Below are 24,848 nucleotides of genomic sequence, written 5' to 3' on the forward strand. Positions count from 1 at the left end.
TAAATATTTTCCCAGAGTCCCACTATCAATAATTATCAAAAGAAGGTTAACTTTCGGTTCATCGTCGCATATAAACGGTTATTTCTGTTGAATGAAATGAGATATTTTCACCAAATTTGGTACATTTATGTACGAGCTCAATTTGAAGACATATGAAACAAATTGTCCCCCTTTGACACTATATCACTATATATATACAAGTTGCTAAGTTTAAAACTTAGAAAAACACGTCTTGAGATATCCTCAGATTTGCGCTCCATCAAGTTGTGTTTGTACACAAGCGTGTTGTTCCCGGTAAGTGTGGTTTGTTCTCTGTATAAACTGTGCATTGCCTATACAGCGAGTTTCACTTACTGCCCCCTGGAGGAAACAGGTGGTACTACAAGCTTGAATTTGTTATGTGGAAGGAATGCTCCCTATTACAGTCCGGGAACATGATTAATTTTGTTAATTATTTAACCCATTATTTTTTTATCTAATTAATTAATTACACGGTATTAACAGGTTAAATTGTGTATAATTAATGTATTACGAGTAATCAAATCTTTTGTTTGTATCCATCAAGTTTCAAGCAAAAGAGAAAACAAAGCAAATACGATGAAAATACCTTTTATTTGTTGATTATGTAATTCACTGGATTATCCACATTATTGAATGCATATAATTGTTTTCATTTAATTTCCAGCAAACATAACTTGTGATATATACGGTTACCAATACATAAATGACTTCTACCTTATTGTTCTTTGTGTGTTCATCGCAGGTTCGAGGTTCTGACATTTTTGCTGCTCTGTTATAATGCTGCTCTAAGTTATATGTCCAGCTCATCACTGCAGTCTCTGTGTCAGATCAGCTCAAGGTAAGACATATGTACACATAAAGACAAAAATTAGCATGTTATTGTATCAAAGTATAATGGTTTTACAGTCTAATACCATGATTGGACCATAGTGCTGCCACAGTATGTTTCTCGCAAGAGCACAAACGCAAATAAAGTGTAAAGTAAAAGAAAGAGTGCATGCATATTTTATTTGCCACCACCTATATTGACTTAATATTTATATGGTGTATTTCTAGTGCATTAATGTAGAGTTCAACTGATGTGAGGTCACAGTTGTGTGTATTATGGCTATTGTACAACAACATTGAACGTGGCTTATCCAATCAGATTTTTGTGCAGAAATGCATTTTTTTTCTACCTCAGTATTGTTTCTGTACTGTACGCTGTTCAGGTTTAGTCAGGTATTGGTGTGGATAAAGCGTCTATTCATCTCAAATCCCCCATGATCCTCTCTGCTTCCAATCACTATGACCTTTTACAGACTTGAACCTTAAAGAGTCTCAGATCTGTGATTTGGTCTTTTCTCACAATGATTTAAGCTGTGTTGTTCACTGAGTTATGGTCACATGACTCATTATGCAACCAATCAGCTGGTGTTTATATCCGAGAGAGCAAAGAGCACAGATTGAGCAGGTCAAAGGTTGCGTCACACACTCTCGTGGGCCTGATTACAGGAAACATAACGAGTCTCCATTACATTTATGAGTGATCAACCAATATGAATTTTTCTATGACCAATGCTGATATCTAATGTGCAGGATAAAAGTTAATCAATACAATTCATATTGAATGTCTGGGATTCGTAAGCAAATTTAAACCGGAATATAAACTAGAGTGTGTGAGTGGAGCGCGGAGCGGCATGATTGTGCCTGGAGCGCGGAGCGGCATGATTGTGCCTGGAGCGCGGAGCGGAGCGGCATGATTGTGCCTGGAGCGCGGAGCGGCATGATTTTGCCTGGAGCGCGGAGCGGCATGATTTTGCCTGGAGCGCGGAGCGGCATGATTTTGCCTGGGGAGCGAGAAGCGGAGCGGCATGATTTTGCCTGGGGAGCGCGGAGCGGCATGATTTTGGCTGGAGCGCAGAGCTGCATGATTTTGCCTGTAGCGCGGAGCGGAGCGACATGATTTTGCCTGAAGTGCGGAGCGGCATGATTTTGCCTGGGGAGCGAGAAGCGGAGCGGCATGATTTTGCCTGAAGCGCGGAGCGGCATGATTTTGCCTGGGGAGCGCGGAGCGGCGCGGCTTGATTTTGCCTGGTGAGCGCGGAGCGGCTTGATTTTGCCTGGTGAGCGAGCGAGCGGCATGATTTTGCCTGGGGAGCGCGGAGCGGCATGATTTTGCCTGGGGAGCGCGGAGCGGCATGATTTTGCCTGGGGAGCTGGAGCGCATGATTTTGCCTGAGGAGCTGGAGCGCATGATTTTGCCTGGGGAGCGCGGAGCGGCATGATTTTGCCTGGGGAGCGCGGAGCGGCATGATTTTGCCTGGGGAGCGAGAAGCGGAGCGGCATGATTTTGCCTGGGGAGCGAGGAGCGGGTTTTTAAAAAATCGGAGCGTCGTTGTTTTTTCTCGCTCCAAGAGCGCTCCACTAATGCTCTATCATGGGCAAAACACCTTTTAACAGCCCTTAGTGCAATAATGCACCACGTGTTATACACTATTGGCACAAAAGTTGTGCATTAACTAATGGGAATTAGTTAATTACGTAACTTAATAATGGCTTATTATTGGGTTCCAAAAAATTATGTTGAAAAGTAATCTGACACCACTGGTCAAACTGGTGCCGTACATAGAGTTAAGTCAAGTGCTTGTTTTTGCCCATGACTTTAATTTTGGTCAAAAGAAAATGCTCACTAGATTTTTTAAATCGCAGTTTAAATCGCAGTCGCAACATTTTTCAAAATAATCGCAATTCGAATTTTTTTTTTGTCCATATCATTCAGCTCTACTGTTTACTAACGTGTTATTCTCTTTTCAGGGTCAGTATCTGTGGGTATCCACGGCAACAGTTACGGCGGTATAAAGGCATCAGCACACGGTTGATGGTGACGTCGGAGTTCCTGGTGCAGTTGATCACGGGGATTCATTTCGCACTGTGAGTGATTCAAAACAAAAGCCAGCGTCTTTGCCTTTGTTTACCAGTGATGAATGCCACTAATCCAACCAAACCTGTTATCAGTGTTTCTGAGAATGACTGCATATCATCATCATTTAAACAGAGATTTGTTGCCTTAAACGTGACTGCGCTTGTTAAAGCGAGACCAGTTAAAGCAGTTCTGTTGAAGAGTGTATGCGCCTGTTTACACCTGCCATTAAAGGGATAGTTCACCCAAAAAATGGAAATTCTGTCAGGACTTGCGCACGCCCATGTTGCTCACTCAGTGTGTGAGTTTCTTGCTATTGTGGAACACAGAAGGAAAAAATATACTGAATATCTCTGTCTTGATTGGACCACACCGTTTGTGCTGTAGATGAAAAAAGAACCAGTTCATAAGAATCGTTTGTTCCGAATCAGACTATACCGTTTGTGCTGTAGATTAAAAAAGAACCAGTTCATAAGAATCATTTTTTCAGAATCGGACTACACTGTTTGTGCTGTGGATTAAAAAAGAACCAGTTCATAAGAATCATTTTTTCAGAATCGGACTATACCGTTTGTGCTGTAGATTAAAAAAGAACCAGTTCATAAGAATCATTTGTTCGGAATCGGACTACACCGTTTGTGCTGTGGATTAAAAAAGAACCAGTTCATAAGAATCATTTTTTCAGAATCGGACTATACCGTTTGTGCTGTAGATTAAAAAAGAACCAGTTCATAAGAATCATTTGTTCGGAATCGGACTACACCGTTTGTGCTGTAGATTAAAAAAGAACCAGTTCATAAGAGTCATTTGTTCGGAATCGGACCACACCCTTTGTGCTGTAGATTAAAAAAGAACCAGTTCATAAGAGTCATTTGTTCGGAATCGGACCACACCGTTTGTGCTGTAGATGAAAAAAGAACCAGTTCATAAGAATCATTTGTTCGGAATCGGACTACACCGTTTGTGCTGTAGATTAAAAAAGAACCAGTTCATAAGAGTCATTTGTTCTGAATCGGACTACACCGTTTGTGCTGTAGATTAAAAAAGAACCAGTTCATAAGAGTCATTTGTTCAGAATCGGACTACACCTTTTGTGCTGTAGATTAAAAAAAGAACCAGTTCATAAGAGTCATTTGTTCTGAATCGGACTACACCGTTTGTGCTGTAGATTAAAAAAGAACCAGTTCATAAGAGTCATTTGTTCAGAATCGGACTACACCGTTTGTGCTGTAGATTAAAAAAGAACCAGTTCATAAGAATCATTTGTTCAGAATCGGACTACACCGTTTGTGCTGTAGATTAAAAAAGAACCAGTTCATAAGAATCATTTGTTCCAAATCAGGTCACGCTGTATGTTTCACGCTGAAGATTCAAAAGAATCGTTTAATGATTAACGATTCGATTTTAAAATAGTCATTTGTTCAGTACTTTGGGACTTGTGCTGTATGCTTGTGATCTGATCACCCGAAACGGGTGTAAATTCGATTTATGATTTGTAAATGGTTAACTTCTTTCTCTCGTTCACTGGTTTGCAGGTGTAATGGTGAAGAAAACTTGGGCTCTAAGGCTCTGGATGACGTGCTGTACCGCGCACAGCTGGAACTCTTCCCAGAGGCTCTGTTGGTGGGTTTCAGATCACTCATGCTTGAGCGAAGATTACAGAAATCCTGCTTAAGCTCCGCAGATTACCTGCATTTCTGAAATTCATTCACTGATGCCGTTAAAATGGCAGATTTAAGCATTGTTACGGGAACATGAGAACAGGCTATTGATCTTGAATTAGACTCAAACCTTGAGTAAATATGTGCTCTGACAACAGTTTCTTTCAATAATAATGCAATCGCGATTCTCACCCTCTTATCGCTCCAAACATAATGGCAGTATAATCTTCTCAATATAATGGCTGTGGGTAGTGACTCAATTTAAAGCTTAGAAAATGGGCCAGTATCATAAAGTCAACTTTTGCATCATAACTCTTTACTAAATCTTAACAAAATTACATTTGGGTCTGGGTAGCTCAGCGAGTATTGCCGCTGACTGTCACCCCTGGAGTCGCTAGTTCTGAGTGCTGAGTGACTCCAGCCAGGTCTCGTAAGCAACCAAATTGGCCCGGTTGCTAGGGAGTGTAAAGTCATGTTGGGTTAAGCTCCTCGTGGTCGCTATAATGTGGTTCACACTCTCGGTGGGGCGTGCGTGGATGCCTCGGAGAATAGCGTGAAGCTACCATGCACGCCATGTCTCCTCGGTAACTCACTCAACCAGTCATGTGATAAGATGCGCGGATTGGCGGTCTCAGGCGTGAGGCGACTGAGATTCGTCCTCCACCACCCGGATTGAGGCGAGTCACGACGCCACCACGAGGACTTGGAGCGCATTGAAAGTTGGCCGTTACAAATTGGGGAGAAAATCAAAAAATAAATAAATAAAAAGTAAAACAAAACAAAAATCGCACATTGGATAATGGATAAGGTGTTTGCTAGCAATGTGAACTCTACACATGCAGACCGTCTATGGCTGCACCCTGATAACCGTAACCGTTTAAGGTGTTTACGTGACCTTTGCCGGCTTATTAAGCATAACCGGTGTAAAAGCGTGCATGTAAACGCCTTAAAGTTTGTTTCTGAGCGGTGAGAATTATGTCTGAATATTTCTCAGGTGGGAAACGCCATCAAATCATCTCTTCACGGTGCCTCTCTGAAGACTAATAAAGAAGGATCTCGATCCATCCGGGTGGAGATCACGCCCACGGCCTCACGGATTTCGCGGAACGCTGTGACTAGCCTGTCAATCCGAGGACATCGCTGGAAACGCCACGGTGAGCAACTCACGACAACACGCAACAGATGTGGACGACGAGGGGGTTTCCGTGAGATGGTTGCCATGTTGACTCACGCTTCCTGAAATCAGCGGACGGATGCGTCAACATGCCGTAGTATTAAAACTCTCTTTCGCCTCTCGATGTTTAGATGACTCAGGATAGCGAGGGATTCCGTTGCAATAATAATAATAATAATACGTAATTGGCTCCCACCATGTATCCTGGATCATGTCATAGTAAGCGAGATGTTGGTTTAAGTGATGCATAAGAGAACAAAGAATCTGCACAAAGAACATCTGAGTAATTACTGCTCATCTGATTCAGATTTAATAAGGGTTTTCTGTTCGTGAGGTGCAATTAAGCGCCAAACGTAGTTATTAGTGGTGCTTGCTAAGGCGAGCATATGTAGAGTTAGTGATTTGGAAAACCCCATTTTTTTTGCATAACCAGTCTCAAGTCCCAATGAATAAAACCTCAAATCACGCGGCTTGTTGAGGAGACGTGGGCTATTCATTTTCTGAGCAATCAGACATGCATTTTATGCATGGTGGGTGACAGAACAGGTTTAAAGACGTTTGCATTGGACATAAGTATCGAAGGGCTCGCCCACCTTTTTTTAAATGACCAATAGGTTTTAGTTTTGTCATAGCCGGGAACGTCATTGCTACTTGCTGTCTGGACGAAGTGGGATGGATGTTTTCATTCTAGAGAACTTTTGATTGGACAAAAATCTGTTACTTCAAATCAACCTTCACCACAATTTTTACTATTTCTGAAGAAAAATAAGCAGAATTTATGCTGAAAGCCTGAATATTAAATGAGTTATCCATTATTTTGTAAAGGGGGGTCAAAATGACAAAATTATAGGTAACATTAGCCACTTTTCCACTATCGGGCCAGTGTGAGCCAGGGCTATCAACTGACCTGTCGGGGCCAATAGCCTTGTACCCCGAGCCACGAGACCAAAATCGTTCTGCGTTGGGCCAATAGCCCCTAGCGTTGCCCTAAAACCCGCCTTTAATCTGCCACATTGGTGCCAAGATTACACATCCCGTCTATTTCACAAGCAAGAGGGAAGCTCAATCTGATGTATCTAGTTATCTAGAATTTACAGTTTATATCGTATGTAAGCATTAGCTAGCTAGCAAGATAGCGCTAACAACTCGCCGACTTTAACTGCCATGGTGTCCTGAGTGGAGAGTGAGTCTCTCCACTAACAGCGGGACGATGTACCAGCACACCGTCCATGACCTCGAACCATGGAAAGTTCTTTCTTTGAGCACCGCTTTGTCCATTGTGCATTTTAACGGATTTGTTCTGTACCCGCAATAGTTGATTTTATTTCCCAGACCTGTGCACGCGATACACAACCTGGCAAGTTCGGCAAATCTCCGCCTTTGATAATGACCCCGTCTCACTCCCAGAAATGGTGGGCCAAAGGCCATTGGTTGTTGGCCCCGAGAAAGCCCGAGGCGGCACAATGAAGCCCCGGAAGTGACAGTGGGAACGCAACTGGCCCTGGCACGCACTAGCACGCCCTCATTTGGCCCGATAGTGGAAACACGGCTATTTAGTACAGGTTACATTTGGTTTTCGGCTATTGTAAATGTGTACAATTTTAAATGTATGCATTGAGAGCCCTGTATTTCTGGGTTTTAACCAAATAGGGCCTTAAAAATGGAGATTCAAAGAGGGTATATTTAATACTTCTGGAGTTATAGGCACTCCAGCTTTGGAAAAACAACACTATTCTTGGACACCATTGCAAAACAATGGAACAAAGGGTTGCTAAAGTCAACTAATTTTAGCTATAGACCTACTTATCTCTTTGAAAATATACAATTATGAGACTGCCACCTTTCAAAGGATATTTTTAATTATCGAAAATTGTCATTTTGATCACCCTCTACAAAATGATGGATTACTCCATAAATATTCATCCATGCCGTTTAATGTTTTTGGCTTTCATCTTGATTTGTTTACCTTTCACCAGTAAAAAATAGATCAAAAACAACATATTGAGCCGAGGACCTCTCAAACTGACATGGATTGTGTCATGCATGCGTATATTTGCTAAAAGTGAATTTTGTGAATGTTTATGAGTACCCTAGCATATAGAGGGCCTAAAAATGACATCATACCTCTTGCTGTTCATTGGCTCATTGTATGATTCACTTCATTGTCGTTTATGTCCATTTTCATTGTCATTTTTTAGTTTCCTTGTAATGTTGTACTATTAGTTATGTTTGTCTTAAAGGCATAATTCACTCACAAATGAAAATTATTCATGTTGCTTCAAACCTGTTATGACTTTCTTCTGTTCAACACAAAAGGAGAAACATCTTTTCGGCATATAATGAAAATGAATGGTGACTTGGGTCTGTCTGAGCTCCAAAAAGGAACAAAAAACACCATAAATTCTGTAAAACTAATCGATATGACTTGTGCATCATATTACAAGTGAAAACTGACTTAAATTTCAATAGTGATTACTTGAACTGTGATTTAATGGTGTTTTATTGTCCTTGATGTTCCCACGACAGGGAAATAAGCTGTGAGAAGATTCTTCAAATTGTTCCAATCGTGTACCACTGAAGAAATAAAGTCTTATGGGTTTAAGTGACATTAGGCTGAGTAAATAATGACAGAATTAAAACAAATTGGGGTGAATTATCCCTTAGAGGCTTTTCAGATTTTATTTTTATGTGTTGCATCAGCCATCATGCATGTATTTGTGTGTTTGTGTCTCTGTGTGTGTTTGTGCTTATCAGAGTCACAAGAGGACAGTGTAGAGTTCCCTGACTCGTGTCCAACGGGGCCCATCCCTGAGATTAGTGTAACGGGGGTCACCGGAGACCGGCTGGCCAACGGAGAAGCCCTTCGCAGCAAGACGGAGGGGGAGGTGCTAGGGGGCGTCACAGAGGTGGGGGCTGACCCTAGAGGTCAAGAGGTCAGAAGGCAGAAGTCTGTTCGGAGGCACCTAGAAGATGGGACGCCCTCCGCGGGGCGGGTTCATTTCTAGAACCCCTCCCCCCTCGTCTTACACACCCCTCCCCTCTTCCCTCTGGCCCAGAGGTACTTGTGTGGGGCGGAGCTATGCAGGTTCTTAATAAGCGTGTTAATTCTTTTTGATTTATGATATACAACAAAAATTACATTCTTAAGAGAATTACAATGTCCCTCCTTTTGCCTTAAAGTTTAAAGTTTTGCTTTTTCCTTTTCTTAAATGAAATATTCCATGTTCAATACAAATTTAGCTCTATCTACAAAATTGGCTGCATTAAGTGGGTTACCACAGAAGATAATTTAAACTTGTTCTTCAGTTTGCAAAAATGACAATTACATAAACATTAATATAGTCAAGTATGAAAGCACTTTTCTGTCACTTGGAAAACAAATCGTGCTTTGGTAAGTCATAATTATGAGATAAAAAGTCAATTATGATATAATTAATTTATTTTGACACTCATAATTATGATTTACTATCTCAGAATTGTGACTTTTTATCTCAAGATTATGACTTTTTAATGATTATGATGTACTATCTGAGAACTATGTCTGTGAATCTGTGACTTTTTATCTCATAATTATGACTTACTATCTCAGAACTGTGACTATCTCATAATTATGACTTACTATCTCAGATCTGTGACTATCTCATAATTATGACAATATCTCAGATCTGTGACTATCTCATAATTATGACTTACTATCTCAGAACTGTGACTATCTCATAATTATGACTTACTATCTCAGATCTGTGACTTACTATCTCAGAACTGTGACTATTTCATGACTTACTATCTCAGATCTGTGACTATCTCATAATTATGACAATATCTCAGATCTGTGACTATCTCATAATTATGACTTACTATCTCAGATCTGTGACTATCTCATAATTATGACAATATCTCAGATCTGTGACTATCTCATAATTATGACTTACTATCTCAGATCTGTGACTATTTCATAATTATGACTTACTATCTCAGATCTGTGACTCTCTCATAATTATGACTTATCTCAGATCTGTGACTCTCTCATAATTATGACTTACTATCTCAGATCTGTGACTATCTCATAATTATGACTTACTATCTCAGATCTGTGACTCTCTCATAATTATGACTTACTATCTCAGATCTGTGACTATCTCATAATTATGACAATATCTCAGATCTGTGACTATCTCATAATTATGACTTACTATCTCAGATCTGTGACTATCTCATAATTATGACTTACTATCTCAGATCTGTGACTATCTCATAATTATGACTTACTATCTCAGATCTGTGACTATCTCATAATTATGACTTACTATCTCAGATCTGTGACTATCTCATAATTATGACAATATCTCAGATCTGTGACTATCTCATAATTATGACTTACTATCTCAGATCTGTGACTATCTCATAATTATGACAATATCTCAGATCTGTGACTATCTCATAATTATGACTTACTATCTCAGATCTGTGACTATCTCATAATTATGACAATATCTCAGATCTGTGACTATCTCATAATTATGACTTACTATCTCAGATCTGTGACTATCTCATAATTATGACTTACTATCTCAGATCTGTGACTATCTCATAATTATGACAATATCTCAGATCTGTGACTATCTCATAATTATGACTTACTATCTCAGATCTGTGACTATCTCATAATTATGACTTGCTATCTCAGATCTGTGACTATTTATCTCATAAATATTTTAATGATTTTTTCCTACTTGTGACCTTTTATCTCATATTTTTGACTTTAAATCTAAAAATTAGAACTCTGAATCTAATGATTATGATATTTTAATCTCATAAATATGTCATAGGATCTCACTATTATGACTTGCCAAAGCAATATGGTTCAAACGGGCTTCCATAATGACGTTTATGGGGCCAGCATCCCATAGGGGACATGTACTCTCAGACACCTACATTCTGATCTTTTTTTTAGCCCAAGGATACGTTCGGTGTGAACGGTCCTGTTGGGTTTTAAAAGCAGAAATGTGAAGCATGCAAGAACTTGCTTGAATTTTATCACACTTATCTCATGATAATACGTACAAGTATGTATAAGTCTTGTGGATGTACTTGTGAATTAACATTTAACAGTGGTAATCGACATTATATGCTACGTGCTTTTGATAGAAATTTGTATTGAACCTGGAACATTCTTTTAAAAATGTCACTAACATTTCCCCTGAAATCTTCTCCTAATGTTTGTGAATGACCTTGGATTCATGTTCCGTCTCACACATCTTCAGTATCTCCATCTCATCCGTCGATCATCCCCTAATTACATTTCTTCATTTCTGCCTTTCGTCTCTGCCTGTCAGTGTTTTCATCTAAATCAATCCATCTGAGCTCACCGATTACTGAAGTGATCCGCACTGTTTCAATCCACAATGCTTCTTCTATGAAACCTTCTTTCCCTGACACTTATCGACTGGGTTGCCAAGGGAAACGACCTCCCTGTAGATGCTTGAGAAATGAGACAGATTGGCAGGAAATGAGTGTGCTTCAAAGCAATAGAGACTATTTCTTAGAAAAGAGAGCAGAGATCTGGGGATGCACTGATATGAACATTTAGTCAAATACTGTTAAACAATATTTGTTGTTTGTTATGACTGATACACCATCGTGAAAATATGAAAATATTTATGTGAGCTGCTTCTTCAAGGATGCAAAAATGTGGATTTTGTTTGAGTTTGAAAAATAAGTGATGCTGATGTATTGGGCATCCCCGCAGAATACAGTTTTAGGGTTTTAGATGCATCTGATCTGCCTGCCAGTCTGTTCTCTTTCTTTCAGTTTTAGTCTGATCTTTGTGGTTTATTATGTCTTGATTCCTTCCTTTTTCCTAAAACAACCTTCTGCCAACATCTGCATCTACTAAAGCTCTTAAACACCTGTGTTTACACAGCCCTTTATTTCCCTTAAAATATGTTTATCCTTATTGTTTGAGGCTATCTCACTGCACTTCACTGTTTCCTGATTCTGAAAGTGTTTTAAATGTGTAGCTATTTTTGAATTTGTTTTTATTTTCAAAGCCTTAATATTGATAGAGGTCAAATTTATCTGGTTTATTTGGGGAGATTTCACAAAAACTGTCAAGAAAAGTTCTGGGTCATTTTCCACTGCAAAAAAAGTGGAATGAAAATGCTAAATTATATTTTGCATAAGGGAAATTAAATGTGCTTTTAGGAGCTTTTAATAATGTTTTACATTGACATTATTTTCAGACCAATTAAGCACATTTATGACCACAAATTCTCACTGCTGTAATTCAAAATACAGTTTAAAACTGTAATGACATTTATACTCTTAATTATATTTTTATTATTATTATTTCCGGACAGAATTATTTTTATTTCTATTAGTAATATTATTTTATTACTATTAGAGTAATGAGAATTTTTTTAATGACAATTAAGAGGAAAATGTGCTTAATTGTCATAAAGATAATGTCACAATTAAAAAAATTATAATATTTTTTGCCCATTATGCAAACAATTATACATCTTTATTTTCAAAACCTGATTCAGGGTAACAGTAAATTTGGGCTTTTTATTGGGGGAATTTACAAAAAATCTGTGACATTTCACTCCAAAATAATAATAAATAAAAATAATAGCAAAAAAACATAATTAGTTAAGATTTATACAATATGGCATTTTCATTCAAATTAAGTATTTTACACCTCATGTTATTTTCTTTGCTGTCATTATAGTAATTTAAATAATGCTTATTTAATAAACAAATATATGTATATTGTGTCCGGATAGAATGATTTTCATTACTGTATAAGAGTAATTAATTTATATATTATTATATTTTTTTTTTATTGTTTTGCAGCAATCAAAATTCACGAGGAAAATGTACTTAGTTATCATAAAGATTATGTAACAATCCCAAAAAGCAAACTGTTCTGGGGATTAAGGCGATTTTTATTTATTTATAAAAAAAAAAAAAAAATTTTTTTTTATTTATTTTCTCATGCAAAATCAAGAAGAAACAAAAACTAAATCTTTATAACAGTAAAATTGTTTTGGTTTAGTGGGGAAATTTCCCCCCCCAAAATTATACAAATATTTCACCCTAAAATTATTATTTTTTTTTATGTATAAAATATATATAAAATGTGTTTATTTGTCATGCAAATAATGCCACAAAGCAATAAATAAATAAATAAATAAATATTTAAAAAAAATAATAATAATTTGCAAAGAAACTGAATTAATTTTTTATTACTGTCATTTTAGTATTTTTCATACTGTAATTTAATTTGTACTGATTTAAAAAAATATATATAATAAGTGTCCAGACAGAATTACTGTATTACAATAATGAGAATGAGATTGTTGTTATTTTATATATATATATATATATTGCATTACTGTGATTTAAGCTTAAGAAAATGTGCTTAATTGTCCCAATAAAAATAGTGCCACAATTCCAAAAATCTTTATTTTCTGGGGATAAGGGTAATTTTCTTATGACCTGAACATGTTCTACGTTAAAGTCACCACAAAGTTTATTTTATTTGCTATGCCAACTTTTAAAGTGCTTCAGCACCACCACAGGAATATAAGAATTAATATGTGGAATTTGTTTTTTAATGATGCAATTCATTCTTTCTTCGCCCGCAGACGCAGTCGATTTGGGTTCCCCGGACGAGCTGACTGAAATCGCGGAGGTGGACGAGGGTATCTGTACGCAAGTCTCGGGCGGTCGGGCCAGCCCACCGATGATAGTCGTCAGCAACAGCGCCGTTACCGCAGCGCCATCTAGTGGTGGTGCGGGGAAGCTGGCAGGAAAAGGTCTCCGTCGTTTGACGGGACGATCGAGCAAAGAAAAGGACAAAGAGAAAGACGCCGCCACCGGCATAGATCAGCTTTCTCGTAAGCAGGCGGCCGTTCGTGCAATGAGCGAGAACCTCGAGCTCCTGTCACTCAAACGCCTGACGCTGACGGCCAGCCAATCAGTTCCTAAGAGCGGTTCGCTCAGCTTGTCGCGCACCGCCAGTGCCGTCTTCTCGCGCTCTTTCGAGCAAGTCAGTAACGCGCTCGCAGTCGCAACGGGCAACCAGCCGCCCAGCCGTGCACCGAGTCCAACCTCGAACCACCTCGTTCCCAAAGGTGGAATCCTAGAAGACGGTGCGGCCTATTCAGAGCACTTGAGCCCCACCCATCAACTTCGGCAGCGATCGCCCACCATCAGTATCCATGTGACCTCTGACCTGTGACCACTAATTCCCATCCTATGAAGGACTGGTCGCATTCTTTACAATGTGCAAAAACAGACCTGGCACTGCTGCCCCCTTGTGGCACAAAACTGCAGCACCTTAAAGGAAGTCTGTTTTTTTTTTTACCTACAGTTTTGTCAGTTGTGTATAATTACCAAAGTTATGTATTTTTGAAGTAAATGTTTTTTAAAATGACTTAATTTTCCCCAAAATTATTCTTTAAGGTGTTTATGAAGTCGGTGCTTAAGTTTACTCATGAAGTTTGAATATTAGCGGTATTGTATATTTTTAATGCTTTATCAATGTGCGCGTTCAGATGTACTAAATGTGGTATTATGATTTGTGTGTGCGGTTTTTTTTTTCCTGTGTGCGAGTTCTGTGTTCTGAAATGGAACTGAAGCATCTCTTCACACTCCGTTTCCATGGTAAATTGGATCAATCTCAAAACACAAACAGAAAATCTGGTGGAATTGGATCCCAAACAGAAGTAGTCTTTGTTTACATTGTTATTCATACGGTATTTGAAAGCAATATCATTGCTATTTTAATTGCAGTATGTGAGCTTCCATAAGGCCATAATAGATTAGATGTTTTTCGCACATGAGACCATTGGTCAAGTATTTGTATGCTTGATTAACCAGGTGTTATGTGAGTTAACCAGCTGCTCGGGTGTCATACTGATGTCATGCATTGAAAGCAAAGCACAAATATAGAGACCCATTAAACAGTGTGATTATACGCCACAAATCATTCCTTAATATAAAAAAAGATAAATCATTGTTTAATTATGGCACACACACACACACACACACACACAAAAAGTTTTTTTTTGGATTGGTACAGCACTATGGGAATGATGCCGATGTTTGTCTTATGCTTTTGTTTTTAAGGAAAATTAGTTTTCTTGTTAAAAAATAAAATATTTTTCTGGTCATAATGGTTTGTGTTTTTTTTTTTTATTTTGAAGTGGAACAACAATAACAGTGGATGTGCCTGTGTCCAGATTATTTTCCGAATGTGAACATTTTGAGAATTGTAAATATTATTGTAGTAAAGTCATTTTTTTGCCTTTTCAACAGAAATAACATGGTTGCAGTCTGAGAAAATAAAGATTTCTATTTCAAGAGGCCTCAACATTTTAATGAATGAAGTGAAATGTATCTATTATTTTAAACATACACTTAACAAATAAATAAATAATATAATATATATTTCACACCATTCAGCGGTCGTAAAAGTATTTAGACTCCCTGTCAACACTCAATATGCGAATGCCATTGCATTACATTACATTTATTTATATATATATATATATATTTATATATATATATATATATATATATATATATATATATATATATATATATATATATATATATATATATATAACTAGGTGTCATTTATGATCAATTTCTTTTTATTATTATTATATGTAATAACAAAAATACCTTGTACTTATAAGCGATAGAAATAATAAATATATAAAAATATTTAATTGAATATTATGGTTTATTATTTAGTATAATTGTATTATTCCCGTTAGTGTCTTGATGTGGCCACTGGGGGTCGCTGCTGTTGATCCTTCACACAACTGTCGCAAAACGGTGACTGCAACACACCAGCACACTTTACGTTATACACGTGTTTCCTGCGCTCTTCCGTGTCCTTCACGCTGCACGTCTGATTCAGAGCCGATCGTTCTTTCAATCTGAAAATAATCAAATCATGGCCAAATTGAGTAAAGAGAGTAAACAGCGGCTGCAGCAGGTGTTCCAGTGCGGCCAGTTCATCATCCGTTGGGGCTTCATCCCAACGGTGCTCTATTTGGGTCAGTATATTACATTTACGTGTGTGTGTGTGTGTGTGTGTGTGTGTGTGTAGGGCTCTTATGAACATCTGAATCATGTGTATGTGATTATAGGGATTCATGATGCTTTAATATGAGTCTGATGAAGGATGTGTGAATAATTAGTGTTTATATGAGTTTTATGAAGGGATAATTAATCATTTGTGTATGAATCTTATGAAGCGTCTGTGAACCATTTCTTTATGAGTCTATGAAGGGTCTTTGAATAATGTGTTTATATGAGTCTTATGAAGGGTTAATGAATCATTTGTTTATATGGGTCTTATGAAGGGTTATTGAATCATTTGTTTATATGAATCTTGTGAAGTGTCTGTGAATCGTTTGTTTATATGAGTCCTTTGATGCGTTTGTAAATCATTTGTGTTCAGATGAGTCTTATGAAGGGTCTATGAATCATTTGTGTTTATATGAGTCGTATAAAGGGTTAATGAATCATTTGTGTTCATACAATTCTTATGAAGGGTCTATGAATCGTTTGTGTTTATATGAGTCATATAAAGGGTTAATGAGTCATTTGTGTTCATACAATTCTTATGAAGGGTCTATGAATCATTTGTGTATATGAGTCTTATGAAGGGTTAATGAATCATTTGTGTATATCAGTCTCATGAAGGGATTATGCTGCGTTTGTTTATATCAGTGTTATAAAGGGTTAATTAATATTTTCTGTTTATGTGAGTCATAGGAAGGAATGGTTTATGAGTCATTTGTGTTTATAAGTCTTCTGAAGGGTTAATGTATTATTTTTGTTTATAATGGATTTATTAATGGTTTATGAATCATTGTGATTAAATCAGGCTAATGAAATGTTTATGGATCATTTGTGTCTATATGAGTCTTATGAACCATCTATGAATCATTTGTGTTTATGAGTTTTATGAAGAGTTAACGAATCGTTTGTGTTTGAGTCGTATAAAGGGATTATGAATCATTAGTATTTGTTTATATGAATCTTATGTAGAGTTAACGAGTCGTTTGTGATTGAGTTGTATAAAGGGATTATGAATCATTAGTATTTGTTTATATGAGTCTTATGAAGCGTTAACGAGTCGTTGTCTTTGAGTCGTGTAGAGGGATTATGAACAATTTGTTTGTTTATATGAATCTCATACGAATCGTTTGTGTTTGAGTTGTATAAAGGGATTATGAATCATTAGTATTTGTTTATATGAGTCTTCTGAAGGGTTTTCGAGTTGTTTGTGTTTTCACGAGTCTTATGAAGAGTTTATGAATCATTTAAGATTATATCACTCTTATGAAAAGTTAATGAATCATTTGTGTTTATATGGGACTAATGAAGGGTTTGTGAATCATTTGTGTTTATATGGGACTAATGAAGAGTTAATGAATCATTTGTGTTTATATGGGACTAATGAAGAGTTAATGAATCATTTGTGTTTATATGGGAATAATGAAGAGTTAATGAATCATTTGTGTTTATATGGGACTAATGAAGAGTTAATGAATCATTTGTGTTTATATGGGACTAATGAAGGGTTTGTGAATCATTTGTGTTTATATGGGACTAATGAAGAGTTAATGAATCATTTGTGTTTATATGGGACTAATGAAGAGTTAATGAATCATTTGTGTTTATATGGGACTAATGAAGAGTTAATGAATCATTTGTGTTTATATGGGACTAATGAAGAGTTAATGAATCATTTGTGTTTATATGGGACTAATGAAGGGTTTGTGAATCATTTGTGTTTATATGGGAATAATGAAGAGTTAATGAATCATTTGTGTTTATATGGGACTAATGAAGAGTTAATGAATCATTTGTGTTTATATGGGACTAATGAAGAGTTAATGAATCATTTGTGTTTATATGGGACTAATGAAGGGTTTGTGAATCATTTGTGTTTATATGGGACTAATGAAGAGTTAATGAATCATTTGTGTTTATATGGGACTAATGAAGAGTTAATGAATCATTTGTGTTTATATGGGACTAATGAAGAGTTAATGAATCATTTGTGTTTATATGGGACTAATGAAGAGTTAATGAATCATTTGTGTTTATATGGGACTAATGAAGAGTTAATGAATCATTTGTGTTTATATGGGACTAATGAAGAGTTAATGAATCATTTGTGTTTATATGGGACTAATGAAGAGTTAATGAATCATTTGTGTTTATATGGGACTAATGAAGAGTTAATGAATCATTTGTGTTTATATGGGACTAATGAAGGGTTTGTGAATCATTTGTGTTTATATGGGACTAATGAAGAGTTAATGAATCATTTGTGTTTATATGGGACTAATGAAGAGTTAATGAATCATTTGTGTTTATATGGGACTAATGAAGAGTTAGTGAATCATTTGTGTTTATATGGGACTAATGAAGGGTTTGTGAATCATTTGTGTTTATATGGGACTAATGAAGAGTTAATGAATCATTTGTGTTTATATGGGACTAATGAAGAGTTAATGAATCATTTGTGTTTATATGGGACTAATGAAGAGTTAATGAATCATTTGTGTTTATATGGGACTAATGAAGAGTTAATGAATCATTTGTGTTTATATGGGACTAATGAAGAGTTAATGAATCATTTGTGTTCATACAGGCCACTTAGCAGCAACTCCACTGATTCAGTCACCATTTACTCACCCTCGTGTTGTTCCAAACATGTATGACAAAACAAGATGTTTAAGGCCAAATTATACTTCGGATTCGACGTGAACATTTAGTGTATGTACAGTCAAATGCTCAGCCATTGGAAGAAGACACATTTGACCACGGCACACCTCAACGGCTATGAGAGTATTTCTGTTCAGGAGTTTAGACCCATAAAGATGCCTTTATAGTCCTTCAAGCTCGAGTTATACAAAAGTATACTTTGGGCTTTAGAATGTTAGCCTCAGTCACCATTCATTTACATTGTTTGGAAAAACAGAGCTGTGCCAACATTCTTCAGAATGTCCCATCTTGTTTTCCACGGATGAAAGAAAGTCATACACTTTTGGAACAACGTGAGGATTTAAGTAAATGATGACTGAATTTTCAAAGGACAAACAAACTCTTGTATTACTCTGTCATTATATTGTCACTTCAAGGGATTGTTAACCAAAAAAGAAAATTCTGTCATCGTTTACTCGCCATCATGTAGTTCCAAAACCGTAAGACTTTCTTTTTTCAGTGTTAAGCCTCAGTCACCATACACTTTCATTGCATCTTTTTCCATACAATGAAAATAAATGGTGACTGTCATTTTTCTTAATCATCTTTTGTTTTTCTTGTTTAGAAGAAAGAAAGTCATATGTGTTTGAGGTAACATGAGGGTGAGTAAACGATGACAGAATTCTCCTTTTAGGGTGAACTATTCCTTTAATGAAGCGTGCAGGTTGTCCGTGTCACGGTTTGAACACCAGAGTACAAGTGGTGTCACCCTGCAGCGTCATCACTGTTAAATGAGGAAATGTCACACAACTCGTCTCGTCCTTATTGACATTCTACAAAATTAGCTCGTCTGCATATTTTTGGCTGGTGGGAAGTTTTTAAATGAATGAGATGCAAAAGGAAGTACCTTTTTTTACCCGTTGAGCTACTTTACAGGGAAAAGCCCTGCGAGAGACCATTTGCTGATGTAGGGAGTCCCAAAATGAACATTTTAGGACAGTGGTTTGGACATCTAATCAAATGACGTGTTGTTTTAAAAATGAATTTTGATTATAAACTTGTCGCTACTCGAGTATCAAACCATACGTATTCATTGCGTTACTTTTTAGAGCTCAAAAGTTCCAGAAGTAAAAATCCCATTATTATTATTATTATTTTCCATAGGAGAATTGATTATTACCGATAACTTAGAAACCTTTAAAGGTGTTTTCACACTTGAGTCCTCTTTAGGGTTAGGGTCAAAACCTAAAACCCTAATCCTAATGTTGCGTTCACATACAACGCTAAGCGAGTGTTTCGCGCGGCGCAATTACATACAAAGTCATCGCAAAGATGCGAAGAGATGCGAATTCAATGACGCGACTCGAACACGCGAAATCGCTCGAGTTTACATTTTTGAACTTGCGTGAGAAATTAGCTCGAGGCGTTGTCGCGAAAGACTATCAGCATTGAGATTGTCCGGATGTCACTGACGTACTGACGTAGTAGCAGAAGAAATCTGGAAAAATGGATGAAAACATTGTTAGCGAGGAAGTTGGACTCCCCGGTAAGTTCTGAAAATATGCGCGTCTACTTGATTCCAGCTATTGGTTGAACTTTACTATGAACCAAGTCGTAGAAGCCCCTCCTCCTGTCCTTTTCCGGAAGAGAAGCGGGAATACTCGCGGGTTCGCGTTACTCGCACGAACACAAGTTTAAACACACATTTATAATCCAGCGGTCAAACTTGCGCGAGGTGAAAATTGTCTTTGCGTTGTGTGTGAACGCACCATAAGAATCAAACTCGGACCCCTTTAAATGGACCAAAATTAAATAGAGAGAGAAAAGGACCCAGTTCTCTTTGCTTTCACACTATTTGTGACCTTGAAAGTGGGCTAAAATCTATTTCTGGTCCACTTACATTTATGCATTTGACAGACGCTTTTATCCAAAGCGACTTACAGTGCACTTATTACAGGGACAGTCCCCCCGGAGCAACCTGGAGTTAAGTGTCTTGCTCAAGGACACAATGGTGGTGGCTGTGGGGATCGAACCAGCAACCTTCTGATTAACAGATATGTGCATTTGCCCACTACACCACCACCACTTGACCCATTACGGGCTCTATTTTGCATTCACACTGTTGTTTATGTGGAACACAGACATTACTGTTGCCGCGGAGACATAGCATGTCTGGAGGCTTCACGGCATCCACGCACAACTCGCCACGTGCCCCACCGAGAGCGAGAACCACATTAAAGCGACCACGAGGAGGTTACCCCATGTGACTCTACCCACCCTAACAACCGGGCCAATTGATTGCTTAGGAGACCTGACTGGAGTCACTCAGCACGCCGTAAAAATGTTGTTTAATTGTGGAATACCTGGTGAAGAACTACACTACCCATGATCCTGAAGAAAAGGATTCACCAATCAGAATTTCGGCCAACAAACTGCGGCAAATGAGCTCTGCAGTGACCGCCCACGAGTGACTCAACACTCTCAAACTACACATATCTGAATGTTTTGAAGTAAACTTAAGATATATTGTTTCTAAACTAGTAACCAACAGCTTTAAATCTGTAGTTCTATATTTATCTATAGTTTTTAATTTGCTTGCGTTATTCACAATGCATCATGGGATTGTAGTTCATTCCTTCATTAAGTGCACAGTCTTTTCCTTTTGTCTGATTTTCAAATCAAGGGCGTAGATTTGGTTTACACATGGGGGGATGCTTGCTAGTCTTGTTTATTGGGGGGTTACCTCTTTTTATTAATTTTATTAAATCCCTATGGGGGGAAAAAAAGAATGGGGAAATATACATCCAGAACCAAGACGGTTGAAAAGTGTGTGTGCTTCCAGGACCCAAACTGTCCCTTTAATACCTCAAAATAAACCAAAACGTACAATGTGCCAGCTGTATTGTTCTGTCATTCTTTTGGCACGACAGCTGAGGTTTTGCTAAGTTTATGTCTGTCCATGTGTTGCACAAATGATTCACGTGAGGTTTCGATGGCTCAGCGATGATGTCTGATTTCTTCAAGGTTTCGTTTGGTTGATTCTGTCATTGAGTAAATAAATCCTGTAGCGAATGACAACAGCAAGAATTGCAGAGGTTTGGGCACTTTCTCTTGAGTTTCAGTGTGAGTTTTGACCCACTTCCTGTGTCTTCCGTCTGGAGTCACTTCCTGTGTGTGCCCTGCAATGCAGGACTTTTCTCTTGACTCTCATCCACATTTCCTCAGATGTGAGGAAAAAAATTTTTATTGAAGAGTTTCTATGTACGTTTTTGAGAATGAGGAATCCAGGCTTGCATGAAACTGAATGCTTGCAAAATATTACCCAAGTGTGTATTATGCACTTAACACTATGTGGAGTGTTTAAAATGGCTTAAAATACTATTCCAACATTTTCCGGTTGCTTCAGGGGACAAACAACTTGCAATTAGTGGCGATAATAGCAAAATAGCCAAATATCGGCCCAATTAATCACCCTGACCGATATATCGGCCTATCACATTCCCAAATAATTCAACTACATACTGTTTATATTAGTGTTAGACCTACGACCGGGACGATATTTGTCCATTTTGAGATTATCGGTATAAACCGATAAGTGTGCCATACATACAGTGTTACCAATCGGTAATGCACATTTCCTGCTTTCAATTTGTTTGTGAATATTAAGTGAATGTTGCGTAAATCAGTTTTGGTTGCACTTTATTTTAAAGTACGTGTACTTTCAGTATATTTGCAGTGTACTTACCCAAGAAAGTACTAAGTAATATTAGGTAACTATGTACTTAATATGGGTTAGGGTTTGTACCTAGTAATTACTGGATGTGGAACAGTACTGTAAAATAAAGTGCTATCACAGTTATTATTATTATATGTAAAAATGATAATAAATCATATGTTGTATTGTTTAGTTTTTTCGTAGTACTTTTGATATAGTAGCACTTAAATGTTATATGTAGAATTAAATGTACATTTTTAGATACCAACATTGTAAGTATTTTGTGTTAAAAATGCATTGTAAAGGTATTATAATGAGAGTTGTCAGAATGAACGTATGCGATTTGAAGTTTATTTTTCTTAATCGCGATTAGCGCATTTACTGTTAATACGGCATAAAAAATTGTGTGAAGGACGGAAACTTTGTTGTGTGTCCACCCGGAGTCATTACACTGACACACACACCACAGCGCCAGAGCCCTTCTACCAAGATGTGCCTACAAGCTTAGCATAAAATAGCATGACGCGGCAGTCCCATTGATAATCTATGGGCTGTTCTGTCGTAATACACTCCTATGATAGAACCGAGAATCGCTGACGGCGCTTCCCTGTCATTGATAAAATTGTGGAGAAGGGAGCAATTATTAGCGCAATTTGATGTATAAAACAAGCCCAGATGGGACTTGTAAGGTGCATTTTAATTACCACAGAAGCAAGTCAAGTCTTAACTGTCACCAAAATGCTGAATAAGACATTTTTGTCTGTAAGCGCTGGTCAAAGCAGCGTCGAAGCTCTGAATCAAGAACGCAGCTTCACGATTGCTGTAACAAAGGGGATAGTCACAGTCTACCGGCTGATTAATATTGTATTAATCTCCTTTTCTCCCAATTTGGAATGCCCAATTCCCACTACTTAGTAGGTCCTCATGGTCCTCTGATCTACTTCACCTTTGTTTGCCTACTCGGCCTCTTAGATCTTCTGAACTTGGCCTTTTGTCTGTTTCTAGATCTGGATTGTCCACTGTAGGTGGAAGGTCATCCTGTGTTGTTGCTCCTATGCTATAGAACGCATTACCCCCTACTTTTCATAATATTTGTATTCTATCCACTTTCAAGACCCAGCTGAAAACGTAGCTATTTGCAGTATACTTTCAGTAACCTTTTTTTCCCCGTTTATCATGGGAGTGGTGGTGGCGTAGTGGGCTAAAGCACATAACTGGTAATCAGAAGGTTGCTGGTTTGATCCCCACGGCCACCACCATTGTGCCCTTGAGTAAGGCACTTAACTCCAGGTTGCTCCGGGGGGATTGTCCCTGTAATAAGTGCACTGTAAGTCGCTTTGGATAAAAGCGTCTGCCAAATGCATAAATGTATAATGTTATGAAATGTACTTGTTGTAAAGCGACCTTGAGCTTTGGGAAAGGCGCTATGTAAATAAAACTACTTCTTCTATTCATAGTTATACCGTAGAGATCTCTTTTTTTGCGAGGCATGGTTCGTGTGAATAGCACACTTAAAAAGTCAGAGTAGCTCCAACCCACACCTCCAGTCTTGTTTCATTAATTGGATGCCATGTTTACTAACTCCTGACTATAATAAGCATTTTGATGCCTTTAGCCTAGGGATTCGCTTATTTTTTCCACAGCACTGTGAATGCTTAATGGGATGTTCAATAAAGACATGAAAGATTATAATTGTTTGTGTGTTGTTGGCTTAAGCACATTGTGTTTGTCTATACTTGTGACTTTAATGAAGATGAGATCACATTTGATGTCCAATTAATGCTGAAAACCAGCTAATTCCAAAGGGTTCACATACTTTTTCTTGCCACTGTACAAGTGAAGATGCACATAGCAGTATATGATATTTCATAAGTCAAATTTACTAGCCGATGGTGATTCTTTCTCCAACGTTACTGTAGAGGTTGTGTATCTAATCGATATTTGATTGACTACTAGCTAACAGAGTTGAATGCCTTCCAGGTTTCCATGGTAACACATGTTATTCTTTTATTTTAATTTCTTTCCAGGTTTCAAACGAGGTGCAGATCCGGGAATGCCCGAGCCCACAGTCTTCAGGTGAGTAATTAAATGCCACACTCATAGTTGTTTTTTTTCCATCATGGCCGTTGCTAAAATTCACAGGGCACGGGACAACGATTTTCCCATTTTACTCCAGGAGAACACTTTAAAGATTTTCTTTATTTCCAGTTTGCTTTGGGGATGAAGATGCACTGGAGAGCCGCAGCACACACATACATCTGGATCTTCTCTCTCAAAACGTTACTCTCTATAAAACCCAATGAAGACTCGTAGACGAACATCTTCCATCATCTCAACTTCGGAGCTTGAAACGTAATTTTGTGCTGATATTTATGTAAAGACTGTACGTCACATCATTTCCATAATTTCCTGCTTTTTTTGCTTTCTGGGATTTCTCTGTCCAAAACATGTATTGTCACGAGAAACACAAAAATGTAACCAAATTGTCTTTATTTCTTCAAATGATATCATTGTAAACAGTCTCATTAAAAGTTTACATTTATACATATTTATTAGTGCAATTTTCTGTGTTGTTTAAATGAGAATACAGTAAATAAAAGTACAGGACCAATATTCAGTGTTGTACAAATGAGA

At 37.6% G+C, this 24,848-nt stretch overlaps 2 protein-coding genes across 6 annotated transcripts in view; both read left to right on the forward strand.

The window, feature by feature from the left end:
* Nucleotides 1-15,097, forward strand: part of hycc1 (hyccin PI4KA lipid kinase complex subunit 1) — a 51,868-nt gene extending 36,771 nt beyond the window's left edge. For 2 of the 5 annotated variants that reach the window (XM_052092780.1, XM_052092781.1), the window contains exons 7-11: nucleotides 764-859; nucleotides 2,818-2,934; nucleotides 4,459-4,546; nucleotides 5,579-5,738; nucleotides 13,408-15,096. In XM_052092780.1, coding sequence (XP_051948740.1) covers nucleotides 764-859; nucleotides 2,818-2,934; nucleotides 4,459-4,546; nucleotides 5,579-5,738; nucleotides 13,408-14,003 — 1,057 coding nt within the window. In that variant the 3' untranslated portion in view covers nucleotides 14,004-15,096. Of the gene's footprint in view, nucleotides 1-763; nucleotides 860-2,817; nucleotides 2,935-4,458; nucleotides 4,547-5,578; nucleotides 5,739-8,512; nucleotides 8,844-13,407 lie in introns of all 5 variants that reach the window. The other 3 variants (XR_007967619.1, XR_007967620.1, XM_052092782.1) reach the window with 3 other exon arrangements.
* Nucleotides 15,098-15,649: 552 nt separating this feature from the next.
* On the forward strand, nucleotides 15,650-24,762 carry tomm7 (translocase of outer mitochondrial membrane 7 homolog (yeast)). Its single transcript, XM_052092798.1, has 3 exons — nucleotides 15,650-15,831; nucleotides 24,242-24,290; nucleotides 24,423-24,762. Exons 1-3 carry the CDS (start codon nucleotides 15,729-15,731, stop codon nucleotides 24,436-24,438), a joined length of 168 nt encoding a protein of 55 aa, XP_051948758.1. The 5' UTR covers nucleotides 15,650-15,728; the 3' UTR covers nucleotides 24,439-24,762.
* The last annotated feature ends 86 nt before the right edge of the window (nucleotides 24,763-24,848 follow it).

The sequence above is a fragment of the Xyrauchen texanus genome, chromosome 26 (assembly GCF_025860055.1).
Source record: "Xyrauchen texanus isolate HMW12.3.18 chromosome 26, RBS_HiC_50CHRs, whole genome shotgun sequence".
NCBI classification, from domain to species: Eukaryota; Metazoa; Chordata; class Actinopteri; order Cypriniformes; family Catostomidae; genus Xyrauchen; species Xyrauchen texanus.